Source organism: Chaetodon auriga, chromosome 1 (assembly GCF_051107435.1).
Source record: "Chaetodon auriga isolate fChaAug3 chromosome 1, fChaAug3.hap1, whole genome shotgun sequence".
Taxonomy (NCBI): Eukaryota; Metazoa; Chordata; class Actinopteri; order Chaetodontiformes; family Chaetodontidae; genus Chaetodon; species Chaetodon auriga.
Window position 1 is genome coordinate 16,343,243 of NC_135074.1, and position 18,774 is coordinate 16,362,016.

An 18,774-nucleotide genomic window follows, 5' to 3' on the forward strand; every position below is an offset into this window, starting at 1 on the left:
TAAAGATGGACAGGGTCTTTGGTTCTGACAGACTCACAGCAAGGGGGGAAACATCCTTTTTACATGAGATTACTGTAAGATTACATCATTCTAGCCTCCATAGTGGAAAGCAACATTTGAATTTTAGCTCGTGTGTTGACTTAGCGAACGGTTGAATAGACCTGCTGTTTTAATATCCCACCACGTTGAGCCAAATAAGGATTTTAGCAGCTATTTACTGTTAAAACTACTGTGTGGCTCATCAGCTATCAGTTTTGCTAGTTGCTTTCAGTACTGCATTTTGCTGTGCAACACCTCAAGGATATCCTCAGTCCTGATTCAGCTCTTTTACTTGATGTCCTTATGAGATATCCTAACATGCCGCATCTATTTGGTCTGTACTGCAACTTTATGTACCCTTTTAAAAGGGAATCACATACATTCCCCTACTGTGTTCCCCACCACCTCCACATCCCACCCACCTTTCCCCAAAGGCACTCTGAAACCATGGCTGAAAGTGAGAAAGCTGAATTGAAAGGATTTCAATTAACAACAGCCATACCCCATATCTGATTTGTACTAAATCCACTCTTTGCTCAAATTGGCAGGCACTCGCAGGTAGGGCAGACGGCCTATCGCAGCAGACAGAGTCTGAGTAGTCCCAGTCCTGGAGGAACAGAGATGGACCTGCTTGTTATGAGGGAGAGACCCAGGAAAGGCATTCGCAACAGCGGCTACGATGTGAGTCACATGTCATGAGTCACATGTCATCACCCACTGACCCCTGCCTCAAAACAAGATACAGTTTTTACTTTTTATATGCATTAATGATGTGCTGCAGATGTATAAATGTTTGTTCATTTGTATGGTTTTGTGCTTGTTACCGAATCTACATGATAAATTGAAAATATGTGTAAAAAAGCCATTGTCACGGTTTTCAGTGCAGCAAGATAAAATGGAAAAATAGAAAGATTCTTATCAATCAGAGCTCATCTGTGCTGTATTGCCCCATTTAAGACACAACTAGTGAGCTAGAAATAAGACATATTCTACTCAGTTGTTGTTTCAAGTGTACCAGCAAGTTGAAAGAAGAGGTGGCTCATTCATAATTAAGGGTGAAGATTTATAAGGTCCTGTCGTTTTGATACGTAATGCATCTCAGGATGGCTGGTGTATGCCTCCACTCTTTTATTGTTCCATTATTGCTCAGTATGCGGCTCTTTCTCCCATGAATACTAGCATGTGAGCTCCCAAGAGTAATGGAGCAGACCATTCCTGAAAAGTGTTTTCATTCTGAGCTGTCCTTTTGTAAAAAATATGAGCAATGGTAGAAGTATTTCACTGAACTGCCACTGACCTGCCTGCCATTTTGACCAGACACAGCAGGAGTGAACACAGGTGGAACTGACTGTGGTACAGATGTGCTGGTTCACTGGCATGGCTTACTGGGACACTTAGATGGAAAATAAATGTCATTATATAATGTTACATATTATATATATAGATGCTTTTCTTACTATTGAAAGTTAAATGTCTGGAGGGAAAATAGCCTTGTGCTTCTGATTTAGATATATCAGTCTCTTGGGATGACACAGTGCTGCCATGAGCAAAATGCCACAGGTCTGAACATGACAAACTTGAGAATTATATCACACAAGACTCTCGACAAGCTCTACAAATTGAGATTTTCCAGAGAAACAGTAGTTCTTCGGTTTGTACATCTGTGGCTAAACTCAGAGTCGCCAACTGTCCAGCTCTGTTAAAAATATGGCACAATAGCCAGTACAAGCTACACAGTCCCTTTTCCTGGCCCTGTTGATTACAATGGGACTAGTGTAGCTGCAGGCACCATCACTGCAGATGCAAGTCTCTGCCGTTCCGTGTTGCAGGGGGGGCTGATTTATGAGGTGCACTACGCTAGGTCTCCTGTGGCTACTCTCTATTCACACAGGAAGTAGGGCAGCCTTGACTCGTATTCATCTATCACTGAGTGTAAGGACTGCATAGATAACAGAGGCTGAGAGAGGGAGAATGAGTAGAGGGTACGAAAAAGATGGAGGGAAATAACATGGAAAGGAGAGAGTGAGGTAGCAGGCGAATAATTAAGATAAAGAGCCAGGATGATGGTTAGATCATATACGGTGTGGGAAAGAAAAAGCAAAATAGATACAAAATAGCAGTGTCCAGCTATTGTTGATGTACAGAAAAGTGCAGGTAAGCACTCACTGAAACAAAGTGCCTGGTTCTGCTGCTGAACCCACTGCGACCATGCAGTAACACCGCTGGATCCTACTCCTCCAGCTGACGAGCATCAGAAACCGAGTAACATTTGACAGCCTTTTCTAGCTCAGTCAGCAGCTTGTCAACAACCCACTGAGAGAATGACAGGAGACTTTATAGAAGTTGTAATTTTCCAGCTTTCTCAGGTTGTACCTGTTAATATCCCGCTAATTCATTGAGGGGAGGTTTCATTTCCTAATACTTGATCCAGGTGTAAATCAGAACATGCCTCTCCAGGTGGCGGGTGCTGCAGCTTCACCCACACAAGCCATCACCATGAAACTACAGGAAGCTTTACTTAGTTTCACGTCTCCTTTTATTCTTGTATGTATGACAGCTTCCGTGTTGTTTAGAACGCCGTTTGCTTAACAGTCAGCTCCCTCGCACATTTTGCCAGCTCAGCTTACACTGTTTCTCTGTGTTAGCGAGTCTAAGTGTGTTGAGTTCACAGCAGCGCCTCACTCTCTCCTGTGATCGTGTTTCAATATGTTTCAGACTGAGCCCGAGTTGATTGAGGAGACGAATGTTGACCGTTTAATGGGGCCGCGGGGATACGTGTATGGCCGGGGCTTGAAAGGCCACTCGGAGACATCCACTCTGAGCTCACAGCCGTCCATTGATGAAGTGCGACAGCAGATGCACCTGCTGCTGGAGGAGGCATTCAGCCTGGCTTCAGGGGGCCAGTCCACATCCGGAAGGCACTCCCATCACCACCCTCCTCCTGACCACTACAGCCAGGCGCCGCCTCCCCTCCCCTACGCAGATGTGGTGACCAGCGCCCCGGGTACTATGAGCTGTGGACGGGGGGGCTTGCAGTGGGTACCATCTTATGGTGCAGATGTGTATCAGTGCAGCCTGCCCAAACCGGTAAGTGGGATGACATTCTTTGCCCTCTCTTAAGAACCGCGATTGAGTTTACGTAACCTTAAAAGCCTTTCACTATCTGTTTAAGGCCTTTCACTTCACCCAGCTCCCTGAGATGGCCATGGGTTCTCCTCCCCCTTTGCCGCCTCGCACTGGACCTCCTCCTGGGACTTCCTTGAGACGGTAAGGCTGAATAAGTCTCTCACACACACATGAAGATGCAGGCAGACACAGACATCCACACAATGTGACCAGCATCCCAAAGTCCATCAGATATTCCACATTTATTCACATTCAAATTCATATTCAGGGACTAGATATTCACTAGGTAATGTGCTGTGGCCAGGGTGATTTTAGGGCTTGTATAAATTTGAATATTGAACTAGTGCAATGGGAGTAGGCAAGAATATTAATGAGGTACTCACTTTTCCACATGGAGTGTGTCTGCCATCTAGTGGTACTGGTCAAGTACTTCAGTGACTCTTGTTTTTTTTCTCTCCAATCTCCATCCAACGTAGTTCCACTTCTGACTTGGGGCCTAAGGGAAGGAGCTCAGAGACATCTGTCACTGAAATGCAGAGTCAACATGACAACAACCCATATGCGCCAACTACTAGAGCAGCACTTCCATCTATTACTGCAGAGCAGCCTGTGTCCAACTACTCAGGTAAGCATACGAGGAGTTGACCTTGCCAAAGTGACCCATGATGTGCTTTGTTCAGTGAATGTCAGTCTCTTCTCCTGTGTAGGAAACCCAATAACAGCCGTGTACGCCATCCCAGCCACCAGGCCCGGCTACTCAGAATACTTTGTCTCCACACCACCCACCTCCTACCACAGTCCCTCCTGGATGTCCTATCCACCTGAACCTGAGGATGTGCCCCCACAGTGGGCAGACTCTGTAAGGAATACCATTTTGTTTGCTTAGTAAGCACCCAATCTGACTAAAAAAATAATCAAAAAAAAAAAAGAAAACTGAGCATTTTGTAGTGGTAGAGTAACATGACCAGATGTGATGACTAAAATAGGACAGTCTCAGGTTTCAAGCATTTTTCCCAGTACCCCAGCAGCGCTTTGTCCTTATAATCAGACGTTTGACTTTCTTACAGAATTAATGTCCAACAGAAGAATCTCTCTCTTGTTAGTGGAGTAGTTATAAGTTGAGACTCAATCAGTGAGTATTATTTTAGACTCTTACTGACACTACACAAGCCCAGTGTCCTGGCTTATGTGTATACATAATAATTGAATACAGACAAGTCAAACTGTCAAAACGAATGCTCTAATTGTTGTAGTGAGCTTAAATACCCCGCCCTCACCCCCTGATTGTCAGGATGTCTCATAACGTCACCCTCCAGAGGCAGACAGTGAGCTACAGCAGCTGAAATGCTATAAACCCTCAAAACACAAACGGGAGATTAGTAGGGAAACACATCTGTGTGGGTGAAGTCTATATAAAAACATTGTTTTTTTGCAGGCCATCACACAATGGCACCAACAATGATTCAAAAAGTCTTTTTATGCTCATGTCCCTATCTACCCTTGAAAAGGACTGAAAACATCCTCCTACTCTCTCCTCTGATTTTCATTGAAATAAGGCGGGTTCCATTCGTCCTGTCAGATCTGTTGTAACCCCTGTGACCCTCCCTCCCCTCCCCTGCACAGGACTCTCCTTGTTTGTATGGAATGCTCTGTTTTTCTTCCCTGTCTGTCTGCCTGTTTCAACCAGATGCCTTCACGCAGTGTCTTTTTGCAGAACCAGTGTCATTTAGAAACCATTTGCTGATCTGAATTTTTGGCTGCCGTTGAGTGGACACAACAAAATACCGGGGTAGTTGAGAACATTTCCTAAATGAACACCTATTTTACTTATTTTTTCTTTTTCTTTTTTTTCATTTCTTGTGGTGTAAATCTGACACTTATGAAGATTTTCTATTCAGTACACAAAAGTAGTCCATTTTGGAGTTCAAACACTGTTTGAACCAAAATCCATTTCAGCATCATATAGTTGTGCAGTAGATCTCCACACTCCACACATTACTTTCCCTGTTATTTTGGTTTATTTCTAATGATTTTCCCAGATATAGTTGTGTATATTTTCCCCTATCACTCATTTAAGTCTTTCTAAAATAGTGGTGCAAGAGAAAATGTTCACTCAGCAAAATAAAAAAGTGTCGCATATACTGTATCCTTCTAATTGTCTGATTGGCAGCCATTATTTTCGTGGGTAGTAATGATATGAAGTTACTGTTTTACTGATTTCATGTCTATCCTGTTTTCCAGTTGCCCCTGCCTGGGTATGTTGAGGCTTTTCCTCATCCTCGCTACCCACAGGGGAGCCCCACCAGGCTGCCCCTGCAGTATAACCAGGCACTGGAGCAGCCGCCCACTGCCCCTAGCACAGGTTCCCAGCAAAGCCTGCCCCAGGTGGTGAAGGACATGGACAGCATGCCCCTGAGCAGCCTCTCCACCTCTGCACTCGTGCAGGCTATCCGGCAGGAGGTGGCCAAGCTGGCGAAGAAGCAGAACGACGTGTTTGAGTTCTAGTTTTAATTCTGCCCTCTTTCGTGCAGGAGATGGGTAACCGTGCATTGGTCTTCAACAGAGGCACACAATGGTACTCCTTTGGACTGATTTTTGATGTTTGTACTGTAAAATGGACCGATCTTCTTTACCCACTGATTTCTTTTCACATGCCATTGGTGTTTTGCAGCTCCTGACTTAAAGGAACAGACAACGTTATGTTTTGGGGTTTTTTTTTTGTTTTTTAAGAAAAAATGCCATTCTCTATTGATGATGTCCCAAGTAAGTAACATGCATCACTTCTATGTAGATATGTCAATAGGATATGCTAAATATGGAAAATGTAATTTTTTTTTTTCCAGGATTAGACATTTTTGTGAATCAGCATCAATTGAGAGGAGAGAAATGGTAGCATTGTTGTTTGAACTGAGAGGACCAAATACTTCCTGTCAGATGGTTAAGTATAAACCACAGTGTATACGAGCATGTACAGTATTAGGACATCATGTATCTTATCTCCTTCGATAGGCCATTAGCTTCTACATCAATGTCAGGCCATTCAAACATCCATACCATATCAAGGTACACATCACAGTGTCACATGAAGTCCGTAACAATAACAACACACACTGACTGCCCTTGGTTTGTTAATCATTTTTAGGAATTTAAATTGTAGTTCCCGTTAATTAAAAAATGGACTAAATGCTGTGTGTATCTGCCTTTTAAGTTGAAACCAACTGAGCATTAAAGCTTGAGCAGTCTCTATGATGATGCAACCTATGGATGGAAATGTTTGCCTTTACATATCTGAATAGAGGGGAAGCATTTATCCTTTATCCAATATTTGTTTGGGTGCTCAACTTACAGTACACTGACTTGGTTGACATTAGTAGACATAACAGTAATGGGTGGTTATTATAGTACTGTGTTGTAACAGTTGTTAAATACTTAAAACTATGAACTTTGACTTAACTACAAGTTTCTCTTTTCTTGAAGAAAACAACAAGAAACCACAACCCAAATACAAAAAGTTAAGTGAATTCATATTTGCAGGCGGATGGACATAAGAGTGGCAGTTTTATACCACGCCCAGTGGTTTTAAGACGTGCTGACGATTCAGTGAACATACAACCCCAAAACCTTTGTCACAAAATAATTCTCTTTGCTGCTGGAAGACGTGACACCGTTTCTTGTAAAGTTAAACTAGAAAGAAGGGGAGTCCTTTGTTTGTTTACTGGCCTTAAGACATTTTAATGGTCCCAATAGGTGCAATTCATGAATAAAATACAAAGTTCATGTAAACTATTGACCTGATGAGAGGTTCTACTGTACATCAGCTCTAAGTAGTTCTAAATGCACAAACCCCAATGTCTTTGTGTAACGTTGTGAATATGAGTGCACAGTACAGCACAGAGCACGGTTGTTTCCCAAAAAGCTGTTTCAGAAGCACTGTGCTCAGTGTGAACATATCAGTGTGGAACATCAGTGTACCTGGAATCATCCAGTTTGTTATGGTGCAGAGGTAGACATTTACCTTAAAAAGCTGATTTCATAATCATATAATTTAAAAACTGCTGCTTCACGTCATCAATCTTATTACATTTTAAGTCAGCTACAGAGTGTTTGATAGAGCAACATAACAAGCTTAACAAAATAAAGTTCTGGGCAGAATACAGTTCATTGATAAAAATGTGCTTATAGTACATTTTAAACAAAACCAAGTCTTCTGATCGTTACTGGAATAAACTACACACGTGCATGCCAGAATTATTCCAGCAGTGACAGGAAGTACAGAGGTCAACTCTGTATTTAACGTAAGATCGGGGCATCCAAGGATCCAAATAAACCTTTTTTATGACATGCTTTATCTTGAAGCTGAACTTATTTTATCTGAATCACTGCACAGACCGTCGTCATCAGCTTTTCTAGTTTATTTTGTCCGGTTTTGAAATCAGACAGTGCAGGCCGTGCCCAAAACAAAACAAGGAACTATTCCATAAAAGTCCCATGAAACAACAGTCATTAAATCATTGCACACATGAAATGAATTCATCTGTCTCGGAAAAAGCCTCATACTCTCATTTCACTGTGGCATAAAAGCCGTTGATAGGTTATGATGAACTGCTTGGGAATAGGAAGTGAGACTGACTGCAGATGAGTGCAGGTAAGCCAGTTGCAGATGTGCTGCAACATGTTTGCATAAACATCCAGATGGCATAGATTACCTAATTTTACTGTGTTATTGCAAATCACATGGAATGCTTTGCTGATTATTAAAATCAATGCTGTCATAAGAAAGTGGCCAGTTGTGACGTATGAAAGACTGCTATGAGTGAAAATGCCTTTAAATCAATATTTACTTTTGTAGAACAGTATTTATGTGACAGCAGTCCGGGATGAATTTAACCTTTTTGCATTCTGACTTTTGAGCAAACCCTCCCTCTCTTCTTTTATACTCATGCCTGTTGGTGTGTAAGTAGGTATAAGGAAATACTGTATGTCTTAAACTCAACAAGAACTCTGTTGTTGGTTGTTTTCCCGAGTTTCCTTTTACCCATAATTCAGAGGAGCACTTAATGTCTTAAGAACTGTACTAAATACAGTGAAACCATTTTTGTGTATACCGGAAGTGAACACCTTTCCACATTCTCATGCTGGAAAACTTAGCGATATGAAATAAAAGGGATTTAGCTGTTTTTTTGGTTTAGGAACATGGCAAGTTTTAATTCTATAAAATGAAATATGAAGTGAGCTAAATCTGTTAAAAAATCAATGTCTTTTTGTCTTCCTGACTGTTTTTCTCATTTCCTTTTCATCTGCTTGATCTTGTTATATTTGATGTTCCTCAGAGATTGATTTGATAGAGACCTTGAGACAGATGGCGAATGAAAGAAATATTAGTCTACATGATTAAAATCAAATAAAAGATTTTATCAGATGAATCAATCATCAATCCGTGTCTTCAATACCTCTTCTGTGTGTAATTTTTCCCGATAAGCAATATCAAGAGAGCTGAAGCAGTTCTTGATGGCACATTACAACAAAGTCACAACAGGGTTCACAGTCCATTACACTAATTATACCTTCAAATAAGTTATGACAGAAAATTCCTTACCTGTTCCTTCTTCAGGCACTGACTGTTGTAATCTCATGTCCAGCCACCTGTGGCAGCAGCGGGCACAGTGCAGCTGAGGAGTGTTTGAGTAGGTCAGTGAGGAAGAAGACCTCCGCCATCTTGGATATTACAACCTGTTGGGCATGTGACATGTGTCTCTGATCCTGTCATGGTGCTCCAGAGGTCTGACCCTTCAAACAGTAGAAAATATGGGACTGTTGTGCTGCTCTTTGACAAAAGAAATGCCAAAACCAAGCAACAGGGAATACATTTCACAGGTGAGAAGTTCTAAAGTTCTACTGTTACGAACATGTTGAATTTGATAAATCACAAGAAGTAGCCTAGTAATGTTGAATTAAGTCAGTTCTAAATGATCTACTAGAAAAGTGCTAACCTTGTTTCATGGCACTAACTTGACACACAGTAACTGTTGTTCCTTAATTGTAGCTACAGACGCACACAGAACTCTTGTCCAGATAGACTTGTTTTGTGTGTAGGTTCTCAGAAGATACAAGCCAGACATAGAGAGCAGCAGCGAAGAGAGACTTTGATCAAATGACTTGAACATTATGGCATCTGTGAAGACTGTTGTCAGTTAATTTAGCATACTGGTACTCTGAGAATCAAGAGAGAGAGAGATTGCATGTCAGGTGTGCCAAACAGACCGAGACAGCCATCATGAGTGTTCAGACCCAAACTGCTCCACTTGGCCTGCAACACGTGTCATCTCAAGCAAGACAAGTTTTGTTCTGACAAGTGACATATCTGCTGCTGCCTAACACGTCAACATACAGAAAGCATAATGTGTGCATGCACTTTTTCTTTCCTGTGTACAGCAACTCAGGCCCCTAAATAAAAGTGACACCTGCGACACAAGCGAGCTGCCATCAGGAAGCTCAATACCCATCAGAACAGCTTGACATGGCATGTACGATAATGACTCAAGATACCATCCTGATGTGACTGATGTGCCGTAGCTGCTGACAGGTACTAGTGTAAAAAAAAAAAAAAACCTGTTGTATAATTTTGACTTGAGAGAATACACCCATCCTGTTTACTTTAGACACCAGTATCCTATTTGTTTGACAGCTGAGCTGCAGGGAACCATGTGAATGTCAAGCCAGATATGATATTGCATTTAATATTGCTATAATATTGCATCCAATACATGGTTACTGTTAACAGTTCTAATCAATTTGAGAGACATATTCACAGTGTTTCTACATGTGTATTCTTTATTTACCCATAACTGACATTTTGCCAGGGCCTGGGCTTGGAAGGACTCTTCCAAAGAGGACATCTATTGTGTATGAGGATGTTGATGCTGCCATTTGAACAGTGCCCTGTTTGTCCGAGGATGTGGACCAACCGGCCACATGTCAACTGAGTTCCTGCTGCTAACCTTCAGCTTGCGCCTGCTCTGTCACTGGATCTTTGTGTAAGGTCCCACTGGTAAGTGAATCATTTTACTGAATTTGGTGAACCTTGGAGGTAGAATCGCCTGCGAGGTAACTGGTTCATAGGTATTTTTCTTGAATTTCTTTATGCACTTTCATGAGAACAATTTTTCCAGGGAGGCTGCATAAAATGCAGTGGGAGTAATTCTACTTACCAAATGTGAGAAATATCCATGAGCCACCTCCAAAATTAAACATTGTAATACCCAGATGCTTCAATAGGTTTGCTGGATATTTTAATGAATTCCTACTCCCACATGAAGAAATTCCATTACGATAAAATGACAAGGTAAAATCTCAGTTGTGTGTACTTATTTTTATTTCAACGTTCAACTTGCAGCAGACAATTTAGCCTAGAGGAGATGTTTTTTCCACAAGATCAAATTAGAAGAAAAACATGTATTACTCACGTCAAGGAGACATGAATCTGTTGACACAGTCACATTGTGGAGACTCACCTTACTTGTGGGGACAAAACGCAAGTCCCCGTAATGTAAATCATTAAATTTTAGGGTGAAAACTGACACCAAGCTTCGGGTTTGGCAAGTAGTGTTTATGCATGTGTGTCTGTGTGTGCGTGCGTGAATCTGTAGTTCAGCCTTTTTGCCACCAGGGCTCAGCCTAAAACCATGCAAACAAATGTTCTCTCTCAGTGAAAGAAGCATATCTTTATCTAAATGGCAAATTAGCCAAGTCAGAGCATCACTAATTTGATTTCCTTCCAGAGACAGAAGGCTGTGCATTCACTGGGAATACAGCCTTGCATTAAATGTCACATGGGGTGGACAAAATAACAGGAACACTAGTCAATACTGTGCGATAAAGTTTAATGCACGAACCTTGCTATAAATACTACCTTCTTGAAGCCTGTACTGTTCAAGTTTTGATGACATCCTGTCAGAGTGTTGTTGATTCAGCTGTGTGTATTTGTGAGGCTTAAGTCTGTCATGGCGCTGTATCGAAATGCATTACATTGAAAGGTGTTCCAGCAACGGTTGACTTACATATTGCTGTGTTCTGTTTGCCGTGGGTAGACAGTGAAGTCATCCAATTGGAGTTAAGCCTGTGCAGTCATGGGGCTAATGTATAGAAAATTATATACATCAGAGGTAATGTTTCTAGCCTTTGGTTACAGCAAATTTTAAGATTTTTGCACATGCACTAACTATGGTTTGGACTCCTTTGAGGCGGTGTATATCTGTTACTGTTTTCACATTTGCCTGTGTAATTAATCTTCTGTTCAAAAATAAATTGTTGTAAGAAAGTAACTCATGACCTTGATAATTTGCTACTAGTACATGGCAAGTTGATGGTGAGGGTGACTGAAGTAATAATTAGCAGTAAAAATACTATGAACCCTGACTGTACTGTATATCTTTAAGTACTCTGGTTGCCATTTCTATACATCAAAATAAGCATCCATTTGCAAGTCAGTTCCGTGTTGTTTAGCAGTGTGTTTGTGTCCAAATGTGTATGATGGGCATGTTGCACCCTAAAAGTATTAATCATCAAATAAGATTAGGGAGAGTTTCGGAAAAAAGGGAATTTATACGTTAGTGTTACAGCATTCAAGATTATGCTTCTCTGCTTGTATACACATTTATACTGTTGTGCTTCATTTATATCGCTCTCCTTATGATAAGTCCCCATTTTAATTCGTCGACTTGTACAACACTTGTAAAACTCTCGCAGGTTGAGTGTAGATATTAGAGCCTAATTTGGCAGCTGTAATTAGATGTGATCTAACGCTGAAGGTCCATTATCTCTAATAAAGGCTTCTTAAAGTAATTATAGTTCAGCCTTCTTGAGGAGACGTCAGCACACAGATTAGATAATTACCACAATGGTCAGTGCAAGGACAGGTCAAGGGAGGAAAACCGCCTTGAAAGTAACTGAGTGGACACTGAAAGTGATTCTCCATACTCCGATAATCAGGGGCATACATGCACTTTCACGTCACGCTCAAACTGGGTTCAGACTGAGGTGTTGCTGGGAAGCCTGGGGAACTGGAAAAGACTGGTGAAATGAAGCGTAATCACAGATTCTCTGGCATTAGTGTGAGTCAGAAGGTCTTGATGAGACAAATGATAAATTAAAATTACTTCACTGTTAAATGATCTAATGACTATGGTTATCCCAAACGATAACATTTTCTCCTTCTATCCGTATCATTTCACATGGGTGCAAATGACACATTGTTTTCCGCTGACTGAACTTTCCCCAGTGGTGCAATTTTAATATGTGAACTCAGTGGGTGGTGCATTGAAAGTCAGACTCAAAACCAGACAGACTGAGTCTCATTAACTGAGGTGCCTCTGAACTACACAGCGGAATAGAACATTAAAATTATCTTATCGCCTGTCGTGCCTCTGCAACAGATGCTCCAGTTCAGATGAGTCATGCATGTACAGTAAATAAAGCTGTGCAACTTTTTCTGTGTCAGTGCAGTTGAGCTCTAAATAGACAAACCTTTAGGGTTTTCATAACAGCAGCTCTGTGTGGTTCAGCCTATTTCATGTAATTCTATTGATTATTTCTCTGCCTACTTCGGTCGGTGTATCACAGCAAATTCCAGTCCACCTCCTCAAAAAATAATCAGACCGCTGCTCGGACCTGGACTGTGAGTGTAAAACTTTGTGGAGGTTCTCAGTACTAGCATTACTGCGCAGTAGTAGGACAACTGCATGTCCTATTCAGTCTTCCCCCTCACATGTGTTGCAGTGCCTGTTTGAAGACACTAGGGGCTGTCCAAGATACTTAACCATGCACATATAGCACCACCTCTGTGCCACATACTGAAGAAAGACAGTCAGCTGGAGGATTTTTCCTCAACAAATGCTCAACACATTCAGTATGCAGATACAACCTATTGTACACAGTCAAAGCTAGATATTCATGCTCTGATTATGCACATAGAAGGCTCTGCATGCGTGAAACTCAGAACAGTCATTTTTTCAGTTGCTTCCTTAAGTACTTAGTTTATAAGCCACATATACTAAGTAGTATAAGGGACAGCTGTGGTTCAGGAGGTAGCGCAGTCGTCCACCGATCAGGAGGTCCGTGGGTCGAACCCTGGCCTCAGCAGTCCACATGCTGAAGTATCCTTGGGCAAGATACTGAACCCCAAAACTGCCCCCAATGCTGCGCCATTGGTGTGTGAATACATCGTCGCATTGGATAAAAGTGTCTGCCAAATGACTAATTGTAATTGTAATTGTACTCGTTCATTTGGCCACAGTAGCTTTTTTACTGTTGAATCTCCAATACGAAATCACGTACTGAACTTGAACTAACCAATCTTCACCCACCAATTTGTTTGTTATACTGTCTGTGAAAAAAATCTCTGACTTTCATTTAAAGGAGTTCGGTAACTAAAGGGGGCTCTCTCCAAGTGAAGGGATGGACTCACTCAGTGTTGGCTACATTATTGCTTGAGGACAGGACAGTAGACAATTTAGCACTTTAACATTTCTCTGAGAATTTCTCATGAACCCAGTTTACTGAGGCTGGAGAGGGTAATGTCTGAATAATACTGATTGAATATTATTGATCCTTATTGCTCAACATAGTTTTCACTGTCAGAAATAGAAAACGATAGCAAACAGTTAATGATGATAGTTATTCACATTTGACATATGAGCACCACGACTGATCTTACATTTATTTAAATTGCAGTGGGTTTGGCTGCAGAGGCCCCTTCAGTTGATATCTAAAAACCAAAACCAAAACTATCTGCACGAGTCGATACCACAAGGGTAAGGGATAAAGAACTGATGCTTAAAGCCTGATTTGTTTCTGATCCTAATCCTATTGCACTCAGGTCAGCTATCAAAAACACCTCATTGCCCTCCATGAGAGTACTGGAACATTTTCTATTGCATACTTAAGTAAGAGCAAACACACAGGAGCCAGATGTTTAAATGAATACGTGTGGTAGCGGAATGCAATTTTTGCATCAGGACGGATAGAGAGAAAAGAGCGGCCCCTTGAGTGTTTTAAGGAAATCTGGTGAAAGCAAACAAAATCTGCTCATACATTTATTAAATTCTCTGTTTTCCTCTGAGATTTTCTGTTTTGGTGTCCATAGCTAGCCGAGCTATAAGGACTCAACACTAGCCACCTCTATTGAGGTGTGGCATGATTCAGAGGAAACGTGTTACAGCTGGAGAATCTGACTTTAAGCCAACAGCAATGATAAATAACCATTATTCATTTTCATATACTTTTTATCAAGCCACAGTTCACATTTGTATTTGCCCATCCATTGTGTGTGTGTGTCCTCCACTAACATACTAACATACATTATATTAAGCCAGTTCTTAGAAGTTCAGACAATAAGGAATCATTTATTCACTTTCTTGTGTATGAATCAGTTTTGCCTAAAGACAGGTGCGCTGGTAAACGAGCAGGCTTGCCGTTAACTTACCTTAATTTTGTTGGCAACTGGCTGAAATGGCTGTGACCACCAAGGAACATGTCCAATCCAAGAAAAAATGTCAAATTTTCAGCTCAAACAAAGAACTGAAAGGAAGCTGATTAGCTGTTAAATATGCACAGGTGTGCAATCTCACAATCAAGCACTCTATCACAGCAGACAGAAAGAATGGACTAAACCAGTATTGCTTCAGTCTCCCCTTGTTCTTTCAAACAGCTGCTGAGGTGAAGCCACCAAACGTGTAATTCTTCGCAAATGCAAACTCTGGAAAACCATTTAAGACCATTCTCCCATGCTAGCTTTGGGATGAGTGCCTCAAGTGTCTGATTTGGCCCAGTACAGAGTGAAACAGCTGTGTCATGTGGGTTCAGATGTGTTATAAAGCGCCTACTGGTGCAGCTATAATGTTATGGGCCTTTAATTCAGTTCCCTGATCTATACTATTCTCCATCATTTACTTTGTCTCTTTAAAACTTGTCCCCGCTCTGGGATTTTAACCAGTTGGCCAGAGTGCAAATAATAATGGAGAGGAGAATTAGTTTTTTTTGAAATCTTCAAAATTAATGGCTAGAATTAGTGTCTCTATTTAGAAATAAGATTAGGCACAGATCTAAAAATCATAGACCAGTGAGGTACAATTTGGGACTAAATTTAGAACAAGGTTGGAAGCTATTTTGTGGTGAATAGCAGGCTGGGTTCCTCCTTTGTAACTTGGTCTTTAAATTACAACTCTGTCTCAGTTCTAATTGAAAACATCTTTGGCTGTATGGGATATGCAAAGCTTTGGCTGGATCAGGAGCAGAGAAGCTGGCAAAGCTTAGCTCTTTTATTTGGATTAATATCCCCAACACCTGTCTTAGGGGAAATTAATGGGTGTTACTGAAAGCAGCTTTCTTTCTTCCTCAAACCATTTCTGCTGATTTCTTACTTTCTTGACCCCTTCTGCCACCTCTTTTTCCCTCTCTCTGTTGCCCTTCCCATACTTTCCCTCTGTAGATTAATTGCTCAGTGATACCGTATGTTAAGGACTGCTGTGAGTTTCCATACCCAGCTGTTTGAAAGCGGAGTAGTCAGCAGGATTTGGCTGTTTGGTCCTCACTTGCCTCTTCTTATGCACTCCCTCATCTCTTCTCCAGTTCTCCTTCAAGACTCCTCCTCTTGTCCTTTACCCTTCTCCCTCATCTGCCTGCTTTCAGTGTAATTTTCCCTGCTGGCACTGTCACATAGCTAATTTTAGTTTTATCATCGCTATTTCTGTTGCAGCCTCGACAATTCTTCCATGATTTTAAATGGTAGACTAAATAAAAACAGAGTACTTTATCAGATTATAAAGAATAAAAAGGATTTTCAACCTTAAAGCTGCTGTAGGTAACTTGTATAAAAGTCATTTTTTGTCATATTTGCTAAAACTGTCCCTATGGCCAGACAGCAGTACATGAAACATGTAATCTGTGAAAAAAAAACGGCTCCATTGGTCCCACCTACTGCTCCTACTGCGATTTACAAGAAACCACCGCGCCCGACACAGAACAACCAATCAGAGCCAGAGGAGTGTCTGAGGGAGTGTCTGACATCTGTCAATCACTACTCACACACGCTGTGAACCGCCCCCTCCCTCCTCTCATGCTGCCAGCTGCCGCTCAGTCAAACAGCTCTGTGAGCGGCGTCAGGAGGCTAGTGAAAGCTATGGCGGAGCAACAGCCACCCGCAAAGGAGAAACTGCCCATACCGCCGCTGCAACAACAGCATATACGGCTAAGACAACAAGTAACCATAAAGCTAATATAGCGATTGTTACAGTAACACTCCGCAGCACGTAGGGTGTGTTAGCAACTGCGATGTAGCAGCTGGGCAGAGTTAGCTTGTTTCCGATGCTAAGGCTAACGTTACTGGTTGTCACGGCAGCTGCGCAGACACCGCAGGGAGGAGGGGCTTGGAGGCAAGACATGGGTGCTGCAGAGAGGGAGGGGGAGTGACGTGGAAGTGCTGGTTCAAATTTTCAGGCTAAGTCTGCTCTCTTCTCCATCTTACCTACTGCTGCTTTAATTAATGAACATTACCATCTTGTTATGAGATTCTCTGCTTTATGACCTCCATTTACTGTAAGGGTGCTTTTATAACTAACCTATTTGGTTTAGTTCAAATGAACTTGAGCGTGTTTAACCGTTTGGTTTGGTGCCTTTAGATTGGTGTTGGACGCTGTCAGTTGAACGCTGGAATCTGGTTGAAGACTGCCTGAAAACGTGAGTCTGGGTTTGTGGTCTTGAAACACAGTAGACCAACCACAGGGATTTCTGATAGTAACTAAAGGTGAACTATGCCCATACTTGGGCTGTAAACTGTTGAGAAAGTAATCTTACAACAGTAACTGGATAAGTGACGTATGTATTTTTGCAAATGAGTTGGTAACCATGGTAACATGAATGGGCCTTTGCATGAGACTGCAGGGATTTTCCCCTGATGCATTCAGACGATGAAATGAGTTACAAAGGATGAGTGTTTATTTTGGCTGCTCCTCATTTGAAAATAAGTGAAACATAGTGACCAAACAGTCACTAAACACCTATAATATTAAGATGAACGACGCCTCATCATTACCTGTGCTTCATTTTTATACTGTGATATCAAATTACAATCTGGACTATGAAGCTCATAATCAGTTATTACTTGGTGACGCCTTTGTGACACCTGAGCAGATAAATGAACACGTGATGTCCAGTAAAGTGCTGCATCACTCACTTTCAGTCACCTGAAATTGCGTCCATGTAGCGCCAAAACCATTAGGCCTGTCACAATAACTGATTTCGTATTTCATCATTTTAATTCTACTTAATTCACCTTATTGTAGTGTTTACTCAGAAACTACTTTAATCTGCCCTTCCCTTCACACACACACACACACACACACACACACACACACACACTCTGGTCTCTCTCTGAACACACATCAACTTGCCTCTTCACACCTCTTTCTGTCTCTCTCTCCCTGGACATGTCTGCTCTGTAGACTTTCTTTGTCCGCACTGTGTGTGTATGAAAGTCACCCAAAAAACACAACTTGCATTTTGTATTTGTTACCTGTGCTTCCATTGAGTTGTGTGTCGAGGAGGCTTGTTGTTAACGACGTAGCCTTGACTGAAACAATCAAAACTGACACAGTAGCAAGTGACAATGGCGCCAAGCGTTCCCTGTTTTTTTTTTTTTGTTGCAAAATGAATGAGGTAGATTAAGGCTGCAGGTGCTCAGAATCATGTTGTTTTCTGGTTGCAATCTACTTCATTCATTTTCAAGAACATTTCATTCTTGTCACATACAAAGATTTAACAAAGCTTTACTCTTGGTTTTATTACCACCATGGCATCCACAGGTCCAGCCTTCACTCCCTGTATAGTAGAGGTTATCAATAAACAGTCTTAACTGCACTTAAACACTGTAATAGATATTACTGTAATATACTTACCAGTGTTTCAGGTTTACGCCATCTTTGTTCCTTCTCAGTACATGAAAGAGCAGGGGCAACTACAGACGTCTCAGTAGTGGACTGTCTGATACAGCAGGGCTACAAAATGGTTGCCCAAGGCAGCTCCAGCCACACAAGAGCAGGAGCTCCGCACCAGTAGAGCTTGCTCAGAATCATGTAAAGTAATCTGAAATGCACATATACATACTGCAAACGCCTGACAGTTGGTAATAAAGTAAACAGATAAAGGATAAACAAGAAAATAAGCAGGGATATGAAGATAAGATAGATAAAGAAGATAAAGAACTGAGTGAGTGAATGTTTTTTGGTGTTAATACACCTGACAAAAATCCCCTAAATCCAGTTCAGATATTCCTGATACATGATAGCTGGTGTTTTTGAAACGCATGAACTAAATCTCCCATTTGATTTATGCTTATACATACTGACCAGTAATGATCTTGACTTCAGCACTCAGCTACCAGCTACCCTTTGTCTGAAGCAACAGCTCAGAGGTGTATTAAACAAGTTAGACTGAACTTTGAACTTGATCGCGTATGCTACCGTTCTGCTCTCAGCTGATGCGGTGTTTATGTGTAAAATAAACAGTTATATAGTAAATGCTGGGGTGTGCAGTGTTAACTATTTACAGGATTGTATG

At 41.4% G+C, this 18,774-nt stretch overlaps 1 protein-coding gene across 1 annotated transcript in view; it reads left to right on the top strand.

The window, feature by feature from the left end:
- kiaa1549lb (KIAA1549-like b) overlaps nucleotides 1-8,599 on the top strand; it is a 60,214-nt gene extending 51,615 nt beyond the window's left edge. The window contains exons 17-22 of the mRNA XM_076726875.1: nucleotides 588-720; nucleotides 2,755-3,126; nucleotides 3,212-3,306; nucleotides 3,642-3,790; nucleotides 3,873-4,024; nucleotides 5,407-8,599. Of these exons, the coding sequence (XP_076582990.1) occupies nucleotides 588-720; nucleotides 2,755-3,126; nucleotides 3,212-3,306; nucleotides 3,642-3,790; nucleotides 3,873-4,024; nucleotides 5,407-5,670 (1,165 nt within the window). The 3' untranslated portion in view covers nucleotides 5,671-8,599. The remainder of the gene's footprint in view (nucleotides 1-587; nucleotides 721-2,754; nucleotides 3,127-3,211; nucleotides 3,307-3,641; nucleotides 3,791-3,872; nucleotides 4,025-5,406) is intronic.
- The last annotated feature ends 10,175 nt before the right edge of the window (nucleotides 8,600-18,774 follow it).